Source organism: Diorhabda sublineata, chromosome 5, assembly GCF_026230105.1.
Source record: "Diorhabda sublineata isolate icDioSubl1.1 chromosome 5, icDioSubl1.1, whole genome shotgun sequence".
NCBI lineage: Eukaryota > Metazoa > Arthropoda > Insecta > Coleoptera > Chrysomelidae > Diorhabda > Diorhabda sublineata.
In genome coordinates, this window is record NC_079478.1 from 18,332,253 (window position 1) to 18,352,960 (window position 20,708).

Genomic DNA, 20,708 nt, shown 5'->3' on the forward strand with positions numbered 1-20,708 from the left:
AGTTATTAACACCTCTTTTGGTTATTGAAAGTTAACTGGTATAAAATCTGTGGTTCACAGCCTTCTGTAAGTATTATTCCACATATGCTAAATATTGATCTTTTGAAGGTATTGACCTGAAGATGTGCGTTATGATGCATTATCACAAAGACATTGCCTATAAAAAGGGCATGAGGAACAATAAAATAAATTTATTGATTTTTCACAATCTTATTGACTAATTTCATTATCAGTGTAAATGTAAAGCACCTAGTTTTTTCTCAATGTGATTTCATATTTATGACTTTTCTTATAATATTTTTCCTGAAAACTTTTGAAAAGAAAATTTCGCAGATTTCTTGAAAGGTATCAAGGCTAACATGAAATTCCTATTCGTTAGATGAAGTCACGAACGGCGTTCTACCGTCTACGTGTAATTAAATTTTTATTAAATCCTTAATCTTGCATTTTGACTTGTGTAAATTTCTGTCCCGATTTTCGTTGGGAATGTTGGGATGGTATCTACAATAGAAACATGCATTTTTTTCAAACCTCGAATATTCGAGAACAAACAAAATATTAACCAAACAGGAAAGAAGAAACTAATCTCAAAAAATTTACCATTTTACTACAGGTTTTACAAAATATTTTTTCATCCAATTAAGAGCTAAGTACTACCACAACAGTACGCCTGCTCATTTGACCGCTAATGTTGCAGAAAAATCAGCCGAATTTCTTTACGATTCATTTATTCTTCCGCCATAATCACTTGATCGGAATCTCCCCAATTAGTTTTTGTTTTAAAACTCAATAAATGAAAGCTTGGGAGCTTCAGACAAATGGAGACCTGATGGCAGAGACAAACATATATTTTGCGGATCTTCCAAAAAATTATATTTTGAATGCTTTGAAACAATTGGGAATTTTATGAATTAATTATGTGGGTCTGAAGTTTCCATCAAATATCCTGGGATTGATTGCTTTGGAAAACATTGGGAATTCTTTCCCAATGTGTGGGTGTGTAGGTTCAATGACATATCCAGGAATAGTTAAAACTTGTGTTTTATTGACCGAATTTCGAAAATTTATGAAATAGTTAATTTTCTAGGTTTTAATGCTTTGAAAAATATTGAGAATTCTCTGATCTGTGTGTGTGTGGATCTTAAGTTTTAACGGCATAACCTGGGGTTGATGTATTTTGTATTTCGAAAACCAAATGTTAATAATAAATAATAACCCAACTTTTTTTTTATCCACTTTGTATGTATCATTGATTATTGTCATGCTCCTGATAGATCAGCTCAGAATAATTGTATTTTTATGAATACATCTTTACCAAACATAATCATTGCACAGCTCGTGTGTAAACGTGCTGAGGTCGATTTTGTAATAAATTCAAGATATTAAGGAGTGCCGCTCATAAAGTGTATACTTACTCGTAGTGGATTTATTTTGAAACGCGGCAATAAATAAAGAAAAACGGTCACGCTAATCACAAGCTATTCCGTCAAACAAACTATTACATCGCGATTTTACAAAGAGATAAAATCGAGAAGAGAAGCAATCGTGTTTGTAGAAAATCTAGAAGCTTGTATGTAATAGCAACCTCGACTTGCCGTGAATTCTGAAACTAAAAAAGATTCCTTTAGGATTATTATGATTCTTTAGTACAGTTCTAAGATAAAACATGAAAATATACATAGAAACCTGAATATCTAGAAAGGAAATAAATTATTTTACATATGTGTTTGTTATAAAATAGCTCAGATTAAATACTACATATATATCACTGATCTTATTTCTCCCGAAACGTCGCCGTGATCTTGGACATTTGAATTGGTTATGTTCGGGGTTGCATCACTATCCGGTCGTAAAATTTAATTCCACAGCTGCTGTCAATCGATAATCGTGTGCATGCGCGTATTTTTTCCATGATCATTTTTAATTTTCTCTCTCTCATTTTAAGTATATGAACCTCAAAATAGGTGTTTACGTCTGCGAAAACGTCTTATAAAATGTAGGTATCCCCTGCTAGTGAAAGTCTGATGTAAGGAAACAGGAAAAAATCTTTTGGCACTCGGTTGAATGCAATTTATCATTTTACATGATCCAGCAATGATGTGTAATACTCTCTTTTTATTATTTTACATTTTTGAAGATAATCGATGAACATAAATGTTCGCCCTTTATATTCCCGACCGGTGAAACCGTCTTTACCTTTTTCAGAGCAAGTTCGACTATTTTTCCGTGTATGTATCGATGCAAAAAGTTCGACTCATTTTGCTTAAACCGCGTCAGTAAAACATGGGAAGTGTTCATTCGAATGCGTCTTTGGTTGAAAGTGAGCAAACGCAAGATAGTTCTGAGTTACATTAAACCAATCTACATCCTCCAGGCTCAAATCCTTTACGGCCCCTAGGTTCTCCAGATATTCCCACAATTCAATAAGTATGGCATATAATCGCTAGAAGGTTAAGAAATTTACAGAGACTTCCTTACTGACTTGAACATGAGATACACACATTGTAGAATATCTAAGAAATCATGGGGCGTCAACCCATCATTGACGCTGCTGGACAGAAAGTTGGATCAACCTCAACCGATTTCAGTGAAATTTTATTTGAATATGAGACATCCAGAAAGTATTTCCCTATTTGAAAAGACCTCATACTTCCAGGTACACATCTATTATCAACAACTACAGCAATATTTCAGGTATTCTTCAACATTGCCATCACAAGAATTGAGACACATGTCGTTTCGTGAAGTGGAAGGCGGTCGTAACTGGAACCAATGTGGGATAAACACAATAATTTGAAAAATGGCTACGACGAACCATATGGTTACTTAAGATATTATTGTAGCCGAGAGAAGAAATAAGAAAGTTTCATTTCGGCCAGATACGTTTACTTTAAGGAAAAAACATTTTCAGTACGTGCCTCCCATTACGAACCTTGTAATTCATAGGACAAACATTTAAAAAAGTTTGAATAGTCATCAATATAAAAATACGAAAATAGAATCAAATACAAAAAAATACTTAAGATATGATGTATTTGTTATTATATATTGTATATGTTGTTATTGTATATGTTATCTTTTTTCATGCATACACGAATAATTCAATTCAAATTTTCATTGCTTATCATTATTTCAAGCAAGGATTTTCCATTTTTTACGAAACAGGAATTATGAACAACATTGGGCACTATTTCTCTCAGTGTTATTCTCCAAGAAGAAACACTTTACTGTTACTTAATTCTATTTTATTAAAACATCTTTGAACTATAATAAATTCGTTTTATTCAAATTAACCTTAATTAGGTCCTATTGTATAGTAATCCTTAGTACCGTTTCGGTATAATTCTTCAAGTCCTTGAATATATATAAAAAAACTCCGCTCCGAAAACGTAAATAATCCAAATATGTTCTCAAAATTAACAGACTCGGACAACAACATTTGACACATGCTATAAAATTTAAAATAGTCACGAGGTGAATACATATGTAAATTTAATCTTTTTTATCGTGTCATACCTCTGCATATTTTATGAAAAGGACACAAAAAAGTGTCTCAAGTTGTTGTTTTACGGTCGTAAAATTTAAATCTTGAATAGAATGATGATATATGAGTTCAAATAAAAATGATATTTACACCATACTTTTAGTACAACCGGAAAAAGATAATGGTGGTGCATGTCTGATTTTAAATTGCCACAATAAAATTCAAATGTGTAAGACCGTGGATTAGATAGATTGTTTGTTCTGTTAGGTTGGGTTATTCTTCTTTCAAATGTTATTTGTCTTCTGTCCGTATGATTACGCAGTTATCAAATATTCTGCTGTGTTTAGGCCAAGAACCGGTTTTTTTTGTAAAACACGTACGGGAACAGGTATTTTTTTGAATATGTTCAGGGTTGTCCCCTGAATGTAAATCCAAGTGGACGTCATGGGGAGGGGGGCTTAACTTCAACCGCCATCTTGAAAAACACGTTTTATTAAATATTTCGCGAAACCATTTTGAAAAATGGTGATTGTGAATTGAATTATTTCTACGTTTAAATCATTTTGAATTTGAATATTTATTACTTTTCCTCATTAATCCTCACAGTTTTCCAGTAGCAGGAAATTCGAAAGCTCTTGTAGAAATTGAAATAGAAGCAGAGAACTTTGTGACAGAAGAGAAAGAATGGATTTGACAACTAAAAATTGGAAAATGGGTGTCTAATTGTATGAAAATTTGCTCTTTTCATTTTAAAAAGACCAATTTTTTCCAAAAAAGTTACTCAATTTATGAATTTAGGTTATGTGTCTGCAATCCGTAGTTGTGCTGCTAAGTATATTCCAGTTGAGTTCATATTCTGCTATCAAATGCTCAATTGCAGGATAAATGTCATTTGCTGTTGTAGTAACTGTCAATGGAACGCACTTTAATAGTTCTTCAGTTATTTCAAAGTTGAGCTGTATCAACCGTATCAGTGCTCTCATTAACAGTAAGTGAAAAATTTGTAAATTCCTTAATTTTCTCTTTCAGTTGAAAAACCAAATTTTGAGATAAATCATTTATTCTTGAAGCAACAGTGTTTTTTGAGAGCGAAATATTTTGACTTATTGACTTTTGAGATGGAAATGAAACATCGGGAACTTTCAACATACAGTCTTTAATAAAATCACTAGGTTTTGATCTTTTCGCGATTGCTAATGCAATAATAAAACTAGATTTCAGGGCATCTTCGCTCTCGGTATTAGCTTCAGTAAACATCGATTGTTGAGCTTGAAGTTTAGGTTTAGACAATGTGTCGATTCTTATTTTTTCAGTGTAACAATCAAATTGTGACTCATGATTTGTATCATAGTGTCCTTCAAAATTAAACTCCATACAAACAGCAACTGTTCAATTACAAATCAAACACAGTGGTTTATCTTTCCATTCTGTGAAAAAATATGCAATTTCCCATTTAGACTGAAAAACTCTACACTCACTATCAACTTTACGTTTTTGTGACCTTATGCCAAAATCGTAACAATTATGGAACTCGACTCAACAATTTTTGATATCGCACGCGTACTACACAAACAAAAGCACAATACCTTCACAATCACTACTTCGCAGTAGTAGCAATTGAAATCCTTCTCCAACTGTATCTCTTTGATTACTCGGCCCAACTGATTCACGTCGAGCAGACTCTCTCGTTTTATATGGTTGAGGAAGGTTTTAGTCTATCCTCGAAGCACATGGAAGATTCTATTGTTATCGACAAAAATAATAGGATATTTCCGCTTGCTGCTAAGAGATGGCGATACTGTCTTTCTCCCTCACTTGTCCAGGCACGCTGCCCTTGAAATTTATGTATTTAAAACATCCCTAGAGGAATCTCGAATGAAGTCTAAAAGCTCTAAAAACATGATTCTTCTGTCTGTGACACATTACGATCACAGGCCTAATTGATACGGCCCAGGGACCGGAAGCAGGCCGTACCTTTGACATGACTGCATTATGATTTAATTTTGAGGTGACATTTGACAACACGATTAAGGAATATTATTTTATCAATTTCTCAATATTATTTAGACTTCAAACTGTCCATCATCATTATAATATTTTCATTTACTTTGAAACCAGACCGATACGGTCTGTCACATTTATTTGATTGAAAGAAATCACAAAACGGAGAATGAACGTTACGAATCATTACCTTCTGTTTTTGTACTGTTTTTACATAGACAATAATATAGGTTATGGTTTCAACTTACATTTAAAACCATTATATATATTGCAGTTGATGGCTTTTAGTTTATGCACGAGTAGTATAAAGTCATGCTTCGTTTTTGTTTTAATAGAAGTTAAATAGGTCAGTTATCATTCATAACTCTTGTTGTCGTGCCATTTTTATTGCCAACGTTGTATCTAGGATGTATATTGATCACTAATACTATTGATCATGAACGTCTTCTCATTTTCCTTGAATCTTTTATTGCACCCACAAACTGCACTTTTGTAACTAACAAGATAAGTTGTTTATTTGATCTTTCCCCTTTAAGTTGTCTTCTGCCTTATGGTTACTTACTTCCTCGAATATCGTACGAGAATATGGAAGGTATTTTTAGAGAAATATTAGAATTAAAAAATAGATAGAAACTTTTATAAAGATTTGTTTTTGTTATCCGTGTGCTACGTTCGGCTTAAGTCTAAGTCTAAGGAAAAATTATCGATATATGAGGCACGATCAATAATCTATCTATATAATATGAGTGTTGCATCCAAAACAAATATTTATAATTGGATATGCCTTTATCGTTTTTCAAAATTGTTTCTATCAAGATCAATTTTGCATGCAAAGCTTTTTTTCCATTCCGATTGAGGTTCCTCCGTGATTTGAACGCATCAACCACGTGTTAAGGTCTAGAAACACGTTGATCTTGCAATTTATATTTGATCTGCAGGAATAGGAAGAAGGGTTGCACGGCAGATGATCCATCAATTCGATGTTCTGACTGTTTAAAAACGTTTTTCTGAGAACTGATGTATGAGATCTCGCGTTGTTGTGGTGGAAAATTATTCGTCTTCTACAATTTGTTTCCTTGATTTTTTCGAACACTTCTGGCGTTGTACCATTCAGAATTGATTGTCTGCCGAAATTAATATCCCTAATAGGCAGAACTCAGCTCTATCTCTTTTCCTTTGATACTCTAGTGTTCCCAGTTGCTATTTTTAGAGTATTATACTTTTTCCTGTATTTATTATTCTTTTTTAGTCAGTTATTGTTTTGGCTTTTATAGTTTTCAATTGTTGCTTTACGATTTTTCTTCGCACGATCTACTACTGATTTATTTGAGCTTTTACCATTTTTTCATTTTCATCTTCATCGTTGTTTCCATAGCTGTTCTCTTTTGACGGTTAATAAACTTGATTTTTGATTGTCAGTTTGTTATATTTAATAACCGCTCGTTTTCCATTTGCTTTTGCCTCTTCATGTTTTGGCAGAAATTGCCTTCTTTGCTTCCAATACTTCCAATACTAAATATCAGTTCCCTTTTTTATTTTATTGTAAATTTCATTTACTTCTTTTTATCTATATTTTCCAATTCACCTAACGTCTTCTAATTCAGTTTTATTTAAATTTACTTACTTTGTCTTTGATGATATTCTCATTTTTATTGTTTGACACGCCTATGAAGATAAGATGATTCTGTGTCACCTGGTTCTCTCTAGCATTTCAATCCTTATTTCTTTATTCTTGACTTTGTTCTATAAAATCTGGTTTTTTTTATTTCTCCTCTACTTTTTGTATTGAGTTTTCTGATTTATTATTCCTACCTTTTAATTTGTTTTCTCTCCGATTAAACTGTTCTCTTTTTTTCCATTTAATTTTTCTACTTGGTTATACACAAAGGTAAAGGTATCCACCCATTCCAACATTCCATTTATGTTAACTTATGGATTTCATTTTAAGTTTTTAGAGTTTAAGCACAAGGAGGCAACACTGTAATATATTTTGTCGTAGATTTAAGTTATCCAAAACAACCCTCTTCGCAGCGGCGAATCATCATCAATTACTTATTTATTATTATGAACTCTAACCTCTTTAAATTATCTTGCTTTAAATTTTGAATATGTTTAGTCTGTCTATAGGTTTTATAGATTCCACTTCAACCCCATTGAATTATCATCTTCAGTTAATTATTATTAATGTATAAGATAAGAACTGATATTCGTTTAATACACTAGTCAGATTGGTGTAACTATTTGTAACTTTAAATTATTAAATTCTCAGTTTGCTAAATAAATTGTTTTTAAAAAAATCAAGTTGGTTAATTGAGTTATTGAATTGTAGTTCCGTTAAATGCATTATTTTATCACTTAACTTTATAATACCTGTTTATTATTTCCCTGTAATTGCAGTACTACGAGGATATATTGAAAAATTTTTAGCCTACTATAGAACCAAATAAAATTTCAATTTTAAAATATTTTATTACTCAACATATTCTCCTCTTAATTGGATACATTTATTACAGCGAACCTGCAACGTCTCTAGACCTTTGAAAAAAATGTTCTTCTTGCTCTCCAAACCAGACCTCCACAGCTTTTATTACCTCCTCGTTGGAAGAAAATTTACGATCTTTTAAACTTTTTTTCAGTTGAGGAAAGAGATGATAGTCGGACGGATCTAAATCTGGTGAATAAGGGAAGTATTCTAGTAATTCAAACCCTAAATCACGAATTTTTTGCATGGCAACATAAGATTTGAGTGCAGGGGCGTTGTTCTGCAAAAACAAAACACCTTTGGATAGCTTTCCGCGTCTTTTCTCTTTAATTTTTCCCGCAGAGTGGTCAGTAATGTCGAATAGTAATCTCCTTTTATTGTTCTACCCTTATCCCAAAAATCAATCGTGATAACTCCATGGCAATCACAAAAAACTGAAGCAAGAACTTTTCCAGCAGGTTTCTGGACACGAAACTTGGAGAACTAGAATGTCGCCATTCCATCGACTGTTGCTTTGTTTCTGGATCGTAGAAATGTACCCAAGTCTCATCCACAGTAACAATTTGGTCTAAGAAGTTGAAATCGTTTTCAAATCGAGCACATATCGAACGCGATGCTTCTACCCTTGCAGGCTTTTGGTCTACATTCAATCCTTTGGGCATCCATTTTGCAGCACTTTTTCTCATGTCCAAATTGACGTGAACTATATGATGAACGCATTCGTATGAAATATTCAGTGCTTTAGTTATCCGTTTTAGCCCAATTCAACGGTCTAATAAAATCATGTCAAGATCGGTCATCATCTTCAATGGAAAATTTACTTCTTTTGATCATCAAGGGTATTAAGCATATCTTCGTAAATATGCTTACCTTTTAATTCATTTAAATACAGGTACTTGATGATGGCTCGATACTCCAATTTTTCGATTATCACAATTTCGGTGGACATCTTTTTTCTTTTAATTTATCACGTAACTCTGATTTACTTTTTTGACGTCAAACTATACACTGGTACTTCTAATAATTTATTGTTCGTTGCTATGGTAACGCAATATTTTGTTTATGCATGGAACTAGATATCAATACATCCTCGTAAACACTTTCCACAAGATTTTTTTCACTGTTTTATTAAAAAAATCTTCTGTTTTCACTTTTGCAAAATTATTTTTCACAATAAATACCTGTTTTCTGCTAAATTATGGATGAGAAATAATAATGCCTTTACACTTTCGTTGCCGTTCTACGTAAATATTAACCTGAAATAAAAGGATTTGTAAATGGTTCTTTGTTTTTGAAAGTGACTACACAAGTTCGTGATCGCCTTCAACTCTACTTTGATGAATCCCCTGCCCTTGTACTTGGGTTGGTCGAATAAAAGTACGTGAGATAAATACCAGGATCTTTGCTTGTTGTGTGGAAGTGATACCGAAGGATAGATCTTAGAAGACACTTTTTTACACAACGGCCACTATTACCAAGCTCTAAGTGAGAAAGTTCAGTAGAGATTAAATCTATGAGAAATTTACATCGAATTAAAATTTACATTGGAAATATTGAGGAAATTGAGATAATAAATAAAGTACAGTTCAAATATTTTTTATTATCTCAATTCATCCGATTCATTCAAATCAAATGGGAGCTAAACTGAAATGAGTGAAATTATCTGAGATTCCATGCAAAAGGACCGCTACTAATATTTCAACCGAAAGGTTATAAAATTTTTGCTTCATAGGTTATATATAAAAAAGGTAGGTGCTGCGATTACTTGATGCTGTTTCATTATTTTCCTTAATTTTCCTATTTTCATAGCTAATATTTGTTCAATAAAAGCAAACGAAATATTTGCGAACAACTGTACAGTTTACAAAAGATAGATTTCTCACATAATTATTCTTACGAGCAGTTTCTCTATTCCCCGTATTATTATTTGTCGACATCTAATGAAAGTAGTCACTGTACATATGCACTTCCTTTCTTTATTACAATTTCTAAGTAACCAATATAATAATTTATTATACATGTAATAATCATTATGAGTCGCATTTAAGAACCGTGCCCAGTTTGTCGGTAATTATCCCAAAGGTGGCTTCATAAAAACAACCATACTGTCACCTGTTATTAATGAAGTTTCTCTTTCTCAACATGTGCAGATTTTTTTAATTGCTCTTCAAATGCTATCACATAAATGGTGAAACTTTCAACAATAAAAACATCACATTGATGAGACTAGTAACTTCTTTCTTTTTCTTGATTCTAAATTGATTGAATTCGTGACAACTGTCGTATCCCATTTGACATACTATAATAAATCAGTTAAACCTTGTAGGTTTTGATTTGAACATAGCATAAATTGAACAAACTTGAGTTCATTGATCAATTTTTTGAGGAACAATGAAATCATACAGAAATATTCTATAAGGAAATTATTGCGTATTTTTTCTTTCTATTTTGTAAGTAAAATTACGCAAATGATGTCAATATACTGCGTTAGTTTAGTTGTAGATCGATCGATATCTTGGCTATAGTTATTAAAAGTTCCGAAAGATGGACCCGAACTTTATCACAAAAGAAACCATTTTAGAATTCAATTAATAAACAAAAAATCCAACAGCAATAGTTTTCGAGCAGAATGCTCAGAAAATTAAATATTTTGCTGTATCCTACTTGCGACACTCCAGGTTTCTTTTTTTTTCACAGCATCTATTCCTGATGGAGGCGCCTGATCCAGTTTCAATCCCATAGTGTAATATTAGTGGTATATACTTACCATAACGAACTTAATTGCTGCGAACTTGTGAGATTGAGAGACTGCATAGAAATTTCTGTAGTAGGAGTTTGTTTTCGAAGCTGTCCTTTTTTAGTTGCGTTGTAATAAAAATAGAATAAATATAATTATTTACAGTATTTAGTATGGATAATTTTTGTTGTACACTATTTTCATCTTTTCGCTCTAGATACTTAACCCAACCATAAAAAAAATGATAAGTCAAACAGGATTTATATTATATATTAGTCCAGTACACTTTCGATAGAGCTAGAAATTTACGTAATTCCACGTAACATTCCACAGAGTGTGATACAAAATCTTTTTTATACGTTCTAGGGATAAAAATAGTCGTTATTGTTTCTCTCAACAAAAAACAATAGATATGAAGAAAGACCACTTATCAGGGTAAAATTCAACTAATAATAATAACAAATGATTTAGAGAGGACGAAACCAACCTATTAATAACGAATAAAAACGGGAAACAACCAGTGACAAAAAAGAAGAGAGACAAAAATAACTGATTACAACAATTTTTACTATTTCACAGCTATTTTACAACTAATAACGACAAAGAACAACAGGTGACGACAAAGAACAAGAAAGACAACAAATAACGACACGAAACACTGAAAGATATTAACTACTGAAAGTAAATGACGACAAAATATATTTATTTTCCAACTGGTTCCCAACTTAACGACGAAAAACAGCTACTGTCAATAAAAGACAAAAAAAAATCAACGGCATGAGACACTAAAAGACATTAACTAATTATGACAAAGATCAACGAACAAGAAAAACAAAAAATTATGATGAGACACAGTGATGATAGGTGATGACAAAAAATATTTATTTTCAATGAAAAACAACTTGTGACAATAAAAGACGAAGAAAAACAAGAGATGATACACAAGAAGACATTAACTCATGGTGAAGAAAGACGATAGAAGCCATTTATTGTTCACTATTTTACAACTAGTGACTACAAAGAAAGAAGAAAGACCATAAATAGCGACAAAATTCACAAAAAGATGAAACATGGTAATGTTGAAGACGGCATAGTATATATACAGCAAGTGTTGAAAATGAATAATTTCAAAAGAGTTTGCAGAAATCAGCAATTTTTTCCACTTGAGGTACTTTTTTTCTATATTCGTGTATCTCTAGTTTTATTTATGCAATAATGGTCAGTAATTCTAATTTCACAAATCAAAAGACTGTATTTTTTGGTGCGAATGTATTTTTTGATTCTTCGTAGTTATGGGATTCTATAAGAAATTCCCACTTTATGTAAATTTTTTCATTGAAAACATTTTTTAGCAACATTGTTGAACTCATTGAGAGACAATGTTTGCATTGTTTTATTTTTACTTTTCTTGTATTGTCATGTACTTTTGTTAATTCATGTCTGTATTTTTTCCTACTTTTCAATTGTCCCTTGAACTGTGGTGTGGTGTGAATGAATAAATAAAATTTTCTTCAACTTTTTACTTCTTTGAACTTTTGATGTTTTTGGCGATAATTTCTCTTGATAAGGACCGAAGTAGGTGGATACGTCAATTTATTCCAAAGTAGTTTTTATAGAAAAGAGACCTAAAATCAAATTATCAGGAAAAAAATAAATAAATAAATAAATTATGTCATTTCTGCAGTTTGGACCAATAATTCTTATTTTTTATACCAAACTTTTTTGAATTGAGGTTTTATTGACCCCATTTCTTGGATTTTTGTAGTTGTTATATTTCTAGAAGTAATTGCGAATTCGAAAAATTAAAAGGATATAATTGTTTCCAATGGCCCTATTTTTTGTATTTGTGATATTTCTATTGATGATTTATACAGTTTTGGCCAGTGCTTGCATTTCGTACATCAAAGGTCTGAATTTTTTAATGGTAGTGTTTTTTTCTATATTTGTTGTTTGTTTTGTTCTTGAAGTATTTATCTATTTGTAAAATCAAAATTATGCAATTTTTCTGAAGTTTAAATTATTTTTGGCCCCATTTTTTGTATTTTTGTTAGTTGCAACACATGTTCTACACAATATTTTTCCGAAAACCGCAGAAAAACCCAGTTAGTATTTAATTTTTAACTCTAACTTTAATTCTATAATTCTCTCAAATTGGTTCTGTCAGTTGCTAACGGTTCAAAAGTCAAATTTAAAGTCATTCAGCAAAACAGTTTAACTGCGAACAAAATGATTATGCCATTGTGTGGAAATGTGGACATCGGTAATTATCGACTTAGGTGCAATATAAAAACACAGCCGTCAGCTAATCAACTTTCAAAAATTTTTCATTTCACTAGTGTATGCCGTTCGTTCGTTTCGTTTAAAAAATATTTCCAATTTGAAATTTTCAATAGGAGGAAACTGTATGAAATATGTCATATGTTATAGTGGTCGTCGATAAAAAATTGTCCTACAACTCATGAAAATATATGAATAAAAAAAACTACTAGTGACAGCGGAAGACAAAAGGTTTGTACCAACCTGCTAATTTCGACCGTTCTTGGAAAGATTATTGGAAGCGAAAACGTGATTTCTGTTGCTGAAGACGTTTTTTATGATTTTTTATTGGGTACAATTGGGTACAATTTTTAATTTGGAAAGGAATATTTTATATGGGGTTTAGTTTATTTGAGATGGTCTTGATATAACATTATTTTCTTCTGCAGGTCCTGGTAGGAAAGTCTTTACGAATTCACGAGGTTACAGGGAAACCGTCAAAAATCTTGTAATACCGACCATCTGTTTTGTATCCTATTTATTAAAATCGTCCCATGACAAAAGTGGACATGTCTTGTAAACACGCAAATCCACGTAAACATTATATTATGACCAACGAAGTGGTTATACTTCTATTTCAGTTCCATTTTGGGCAAGAATTGTCTTTAAGCTGTCTTAATATTTATAATAAAAGTCTATTTGTTTGCTTTAGAAAATAAAGCTTGGAAACGGTATGAAAAGTTGCTTCAATTCTAAATATGGAACCGTATAGATAGATGTAGAATAAAGGTATAGTGATACAAGACATCATTATCAAATTTCACCTTAAAACTAATAAATGAAATTTAGAATTAAGTGAGCACTTCGATTCCTTGAACGATTAGGTATGATTAGGAATGTTCATTAATTTAATCAAATAAATGTACTGTTCTTTTGGTAATAGCATATGCGTTTCATTCCTTCAACCACAATTTCTAACAGACAAATAGTCGAAATGTTTAAAAAACTTGTAAACAATAGCACTGTACGAACTGTAGTATTATAAGGAAAACACTGGAACAGAAGTTCACCAGCCTAGCAGGATTATATCAGCTGACAATTCAATTCTCTTTTCTCAATTCTCAAATATTATCGTAAGTTAATCAGACATCGCAATACCCTCTTGAATAATCAATAACTGCGTTATGAAATAGGCCAAGTCCAAGTTACAGGGAAAAGAAGACTAACCTATCTGTATACTTTATTATTGTTCAATATAAATGGGTACAAAATTTCATTATTTCAATGAAAAAGTTTTCTTTTTGTCGTAAGATAATCGTACCAATGTCGAGATTACTACGTCGTTAAAATACCCCAACATGGCCTAGTAATAGTTCTGTGTGCGTCGCGATTAAGAACAAATGGACGAACGACCTCAAGCTTTCAGCTGTTTTACTTTCAGAGTTATTTTTGTTTGAAACGTGAGCTGGTCACGATGTACTTAGGACTTAACGGTCAACCTCGAACACAGAATCGGAATTATGTATCTAAATCAATCGAAATAAAATTTTCATTATGTTCCTACATTTTTAAATATACATATTTCAGAAAAGAAAATTTTGTATGTTTCCATATATTTGGTAACAATTCTTTAATTTTTTTATTTATATCGTAGATGTTCTAAAATTTTTCATACCTGGACTACTGAAATTATTTTATTATCCACTAGTATTTAACTATATATAATAAAAATGATGCACACATATTTTATATTTCAAAAAATCTGTGCTAAATGAACTTTGAAACATTCATAAACATTTTGTTTTGCCTTGTAAAGATCTTATTGATAGATCTATTTAATATCGACACTCACACCTAATCCAAATCCGTCCTTGCCAAAATACATCGATGCCATCCAGGAAGAACTTTAAGCCATCCCCATATCTCTTTTGCAGGGGTAGACCGTTTTCTCGGCTGCTCTTTCTCTTTTCTACGTCAATGGGTTTTGTAGAAGTGTCCGGCTATCCTCTTATTTCCATGAGGGTAACGCTACACACTTTGCTCCTTCTTAAAGATTGATTGCACTAACTGCCCTAACTCAAGATCCTTCCGGTACTCGAATTGAAAAGATCTCTAATGTGGACTTTCATTGTTCTTTATCTCCTATTTGTTTTCATGGCTGGTCGTCATCTAGCCTTGTATGCCTGGTATAGTTTTCTCTGGTGTACTCCTCATCTCTTCAAACCTTCTTTTTATTCGGTTTCTTTCATGATATCTTCTTTTGGTCCAATCTCTCGGTAGATCTGCTTTCACTGGAGAATATAAAAGTTATTTTGCTGGGCTTTCAGCTTCTTTAGGTGACTTATGACAGTGTAAGGGCGGCCTTGATGAAGTGGAGCTTGATCTTCAGCTGGGATCGTCTTCTGATGAATTCTGCTAATCGTCCTCTTAACTTCTTCGTCTTGTTCGATAGATAGTCAACGTGGTCCTTGAATGTCAGTGGAGGATTGCTCCTCACTGATTGCAGGATTGCACTGAGGAGTCCTCAGTATTTGGCCTTGATTGCCCAGGTGATTTCTTCTCCTAGAATACTCACGTTGATTATTATGAAGAACTCAGTCTGTACATAAATAGCATGACAAGACGTTTTTTAAACTAATCACTTGTTTCAACATACTCTGGCTGCCACTATGGGCGACTCTAATACCGGCTGCTGTCTACGCAGCTAACGATCTTTTTGGTTTAGTACTTTGTAAAATATAGCTGCCAAAAATACTATTTATAACTATTTATACAGATAAAGATATATGGATCGTTGATGCGTCCTTGTGTGTAGAATTATAAATGAAGTAGTAAAAAAAGATTATCAAATTTTATAAATCAAATTATTTATTGGTTAGGTTATGTCTTTTCACAATTTATTTTTCTAATTCCTCTCTGCTAATATATACAGTCGTAAATTGGAACTAAGTTTAATTCTGTATGGAATTTAAAACAATAATTTCATTATTTAAGAATCCGCTGTACCTCATGTATAAATGTATGTAATGAGGTATTAGTGTTCTTAGGTTAACTAACACAGTCCATTTCATAAGTATAAAGAAGAAAAACTGCTTAAACATTTGGAAACGTTTGAGTTGTGGGGTTTATCGCCTTCTTATGAAGATCGAGTTACAAACACCGAGGCTCTTGAGCGTATAAACAAAACTTCAGAAATAGTCAACACTAAAGCAATGAATGCAAAAATCCAAGGCAAAATAATGGATAAAAGAAGCATAAATATGTGCGTGGTTCAAAATCGTGGTTAAAAAATCTAGGTCAATGGTTCGGGAAATCAACAACTCAGTTTCCGTGCCACAGTAAATAAAGCAATGATAGCCAAGATGGAAGTCACTGATCGATTACGATCACGGCACACAAAGAAGTTAATAAATAAGGAAACCGCGACTGGAGAGCTAGATATGAATGATCTTCGTCAAAAGCAACTCTAATGAAGGGGCACTATAACAGAATACCAACCCCTGGTATAATCTATGGTTTCAATTTGTTACAGTTTATAAAATTATATTATTTAAGGTTAATTTAATCGTCATACTCTGACGTATGTAGGTTCGTGTTCTTGGTATATTATATTTGATGCGTCTTTCATTGTTTGTATTCATGATGAAACATTTTTGTTTTATATATACTATGCATATATATGAAGAAAAGAACTAGATTCACGGGTTGAACCGCGTTGGAATTTTGAAAATATTCGATGTTTCAGCTCTTATTTTAGAGCCATTATCACGAGAAGGGTCGGCATAGGGAGGTTATTAGTTCATTGGTAAGAAGTGATCCGATTCCGTGGTCTCAATCTTCCTACTACAATGAATCAATACAATCAATGCAATGAATCACCCCTTATTATTGGTAGATACCAATGCCTCAATCAGCCTACTCCTGATTTCACCAAAGAAAAGAAGAGCTGAAACAAAAATATGAAATGATTAAAATAGAAAATGAAAATAATATGTTTACCATCAAGAACACTGTTGACACTAACGCACTCGCTGCTGGTCTTCAGCTAACTATGTTTCCAAGTTGTCGACAATCTCTGGCTATCGTCCCTTGTGTTCAGACAGTTTGGACGTTTCTCTATTTCGATAGCTTCTCGAATAATCCTGGACTCGAAGGAGCGGAGTGGGGCGATAGTTTTGGTTATATTGAAATCGATTGTGTGGCCGGTATGGAGACGATGCTGGGCAAGGGTGTAGAAAATTTCGGAATTAGTGACAGACATCAAGTGTTCCTTGGTTCTGACGGAAATGCGTCGATTTGTCTGGCCAATATAGGAACGGGCAATCTGATCAGGGGATTTCATGCACTCCATGGTGATCATTGAATATTTTGTCTTTGACGGATCTGATTAGGTGGGAGAGTTTCTGATATATAAATATCAGTATTGTTCATGTAATGCGCAACCCTATAAGCTACGATCATCTTCACTTGGTAATGCAAGGCAAAATAATGGATAGGAGAAGCAACTGAAAATAAGTTAACAACAAATTGACAGGAACTAGTAAGATCATATGCAATTCCTCAAAAAGAAAAAAATTTTCATTCCAAAACCAATTTCAGAATCGCCACAAAGATAATGTAGTTAACAACGAAATTTAAATTATGTGTGTTCCTGTGAAAATTCGCGATATTAGTTTCATGTTATAATCTTGAGTAAGTTTTAACGATTTAGAAAATTATTATTTCATGATCCAGTTTCTTTTGGTGCCTTTTTGGTACAACAGCCTTGGCATTGAATGCAAGTCGGTCGAAAGCTTGGTATAGTATAAAAGAAGTTCACTAAATAAAAAAAAATTCTCCCATGTTTATTGTATTGCAGAAAATTGTTTTTCTTGATTTTGTTTTATCATTATTGTCCTTAATCCGGTCCTAACTGAATTGTACGTGATGCTCAATGTATCTGGGTCTGGAATAAAAAATATGTATCTTACGGTTGTTTTAATACCATTTATAAGCCGCGTTGTATCTCCGTACGGTAGGATTTACAGTTTCTTCAATATAAAACCAAATCGATATTGATATTGTCATAGTAATATAATGATATGCCGCTAGATAAGCTTTTAAGAAGTACAAAGAAAAATTAGAACGATTAGATCGTCTTTCAAATTAAAATTTTTGTCCTGAACCAAAAATTGAAATAATATATGTGAAAATATTATGGTTACCATTATTAGTTTTGAAGTACAAATAAACATTACCATTAATATTTTCACCAAAAGGTGGTGTTACTAATGTCTAAGTAAGTAATATTTATCAACAAAATGAAAGCGATGAAAACAATTATTTATATTAGTAACGTAGGCTCGATTTTAAATTTTATTGACTGTTGGATATCATTAATTGAATAAAGTATTATTCCGTATATAAAATTCGTTACTGAACAATTTATAACAAAAATGCGTGGTCGTTGCCTTATAATCAAATGGTCGCGGGCTCAAGTCCGACTGGAAAATGAGCCATTTTACATTTTTGTTAATATATTATAGTGTACATTATTGTACATATTCCATTTTTTTATTTAAGATTTTTTGTAAAATAAATCTGGTGTTTGAGCCATTCAAATGTTAAATATTATCTATAACTCAATGGCATTTGAACGGAGTATGGAACCAAATCAATTCTCTTGACAATAAGTAGATTATATATTTTAGAAGAAGTATGGGTATTATATTCCTAACCTTGATTTATGGTGATGTCCTCTATCCGATATTAAAATATAGTGTCCAGTCTTCATCTTTTAGATTCCACAGTCTTTGACACTGGTCGCCCCATGTGCCATTACTTTAAGGATTCTTCTTAACTTGACGTACAGAAGATGCATGCATAGTCATAGTATCGCCACACATATCTTCTGCTTCCTGGTAGAAGTTCCTTGATAATATTTATATTCTCATTTGATTATTATGGTAAAATTGAAATAAATTGTTCTTTGTTTCAGATATTTTATCATGAATGAAAGACGGGGTACTAAGGGTTTGGAGTTATGGTGTCGCAAAATGACCGAAGGATACCCTGGAGTTAAAATTGATAATATGACAACCTCTTGGAGAGACGGCCTTGCTTTTTGTGCCATAATACATCATTTCAGACCAGATCTCATGTAAGTATTTTAGTCTCTCACCTTAAAGTACGAGACAAACACCAGATTAAATCCAGATATGAAATGAAACTATTTGCTTTTCTGTTTGAAAATCTATTTCAATTAAGTTTTCTTATGAAAAAATTGAAATATCCTTCAGAAGAATTTGTTTCAAAGATATTGAGAAAAACAATAAAAAAAGTTTTGAGTTACGCTTCCAAACAGTTTCCTTATGCTAATAATTTCGTGCAGTTGTAGGGAAAACAAATTATTTATTGTTTAGATAGTAGGATAGGGAGAGGCTAGCTGAGCCTAGGGGCGTGTTGGGTAATCGAATCAAGAAAACTATTCACTGCATACGAATGTGTCAAATAGCGGAAATAATGGCCCGCGGGAGGGGTTCATCATTTGTTACCGACCGTCCTGATCCATAAACTGTCGAACTGGAAAAACATCGTCCAGAGCAACGTATAATGTCCAATACTGAACCTAATTCCACTCCTTCTACTCCAACCAGTCAAGCTGAACCCGAACCTACTGCAAGCGACAAAGAAACAAAGCTGGCCGATCTGACGCATGCATTTTCCCCAGAAATTGTTTAACCATACCCAAATGCCAACCCTAGAAAAACAAACCAAACTAATAGAGGAGAAAGGGAAGCTGCTGTTCTAACAGACACCTACGAAATAAAACGTATTTGAAGAGGAACAATATAAAACTGCTAAAAAAAGATAAAAAGCCAAGAAAATTGAAAAAAAAAGCAAAGAAGAAAGTTTCTAAAAAAATACTCCAGTCTAGTAAGGAAAGCAACGTTGATGATTACGTCTGTCTGTTTTGTTTCGAAACCTATTCTGAAAGTCTACCGGGAGAAACATGGATCCATGGTAAAGGTTGCAAGAAATAGGCCCATATAAAATGTGCGCCGGAAGGTGGTCTTACTTTTCTTACGATTAAGTTTATTAATAATAATATAAATATTCGAGTCTCAATGTTATCAGAAATCTATTTCCAAAGAGTTTTGATACGTTTTTAGTTAACTTCATTGTTAGGAATTACCTATAGAATTCCACCAAACTCAAAATGAGTGTCCACTGCTCAACATTTAATCAAACACTAGATTTGACGTTCACATCATTCCAGTGGGACTCGAATGGTCGAGCCGGAATGAGAAACAATTACCGCAGTCAACAATTGATCACAGGAATGTTATAGTTCTTCAAATATCAATTGCAGATTATAAAAACCCTATCCGACAATTTTATTTGATCTACCATAGGCGTAAACACCTCATTTTATAAATTTTATATTATTATAAATACTTTTAAACATATGTATATCTTATGCGAGAAATTATTCGTTAAAAGGCAATCGATGTTAGTTCTCTCGGGGTGCACTCAGCATATGGTAATGGGTGAAATATAGCATTACATGTCAAATGTGATGGATTTGGCATCAGAAGTAAAAATAGGAACTGCAAAGAACAATGAAGTGCTGTATGCAATGAAAAAAGGGACGGTCAAAGGGGTATGTCAAGGGAAAGAGATAAAGATAGATGCACTAATACTACAAGGTATGACACATAATTTAATTTCTGTGTCTAAATTATTGTTGAATAATTTCAAAGTAGTTT

General features: G+C 32.6%; 1 protein-coding gene across 1 annotated transcript in view; it reads left to right on the top strand.

Annotated features, from left to right (window-relative positions):
• LOC130443940 (putative autophagy-related protein 11) overlaps positions 1 to 20,708 on the top strand; it is a 129,380-nt gene that overhangs the window by 43,754 nt on the left and 64,918 nt on the right. The window contains exon 3 of the mRNA XM_056778845.1: positions 18,938 to 19,099. Coding sequence (XP_056634823.1) covers positions 18,948 to 19,099 — 152 coding nt within the window. The 5' untranslated portion in view covers positions 18,938 to 18,947. The remainder of the gene's footprint in view (positions 1 to 18,937; positions 19,100 to 20,708) is intronic.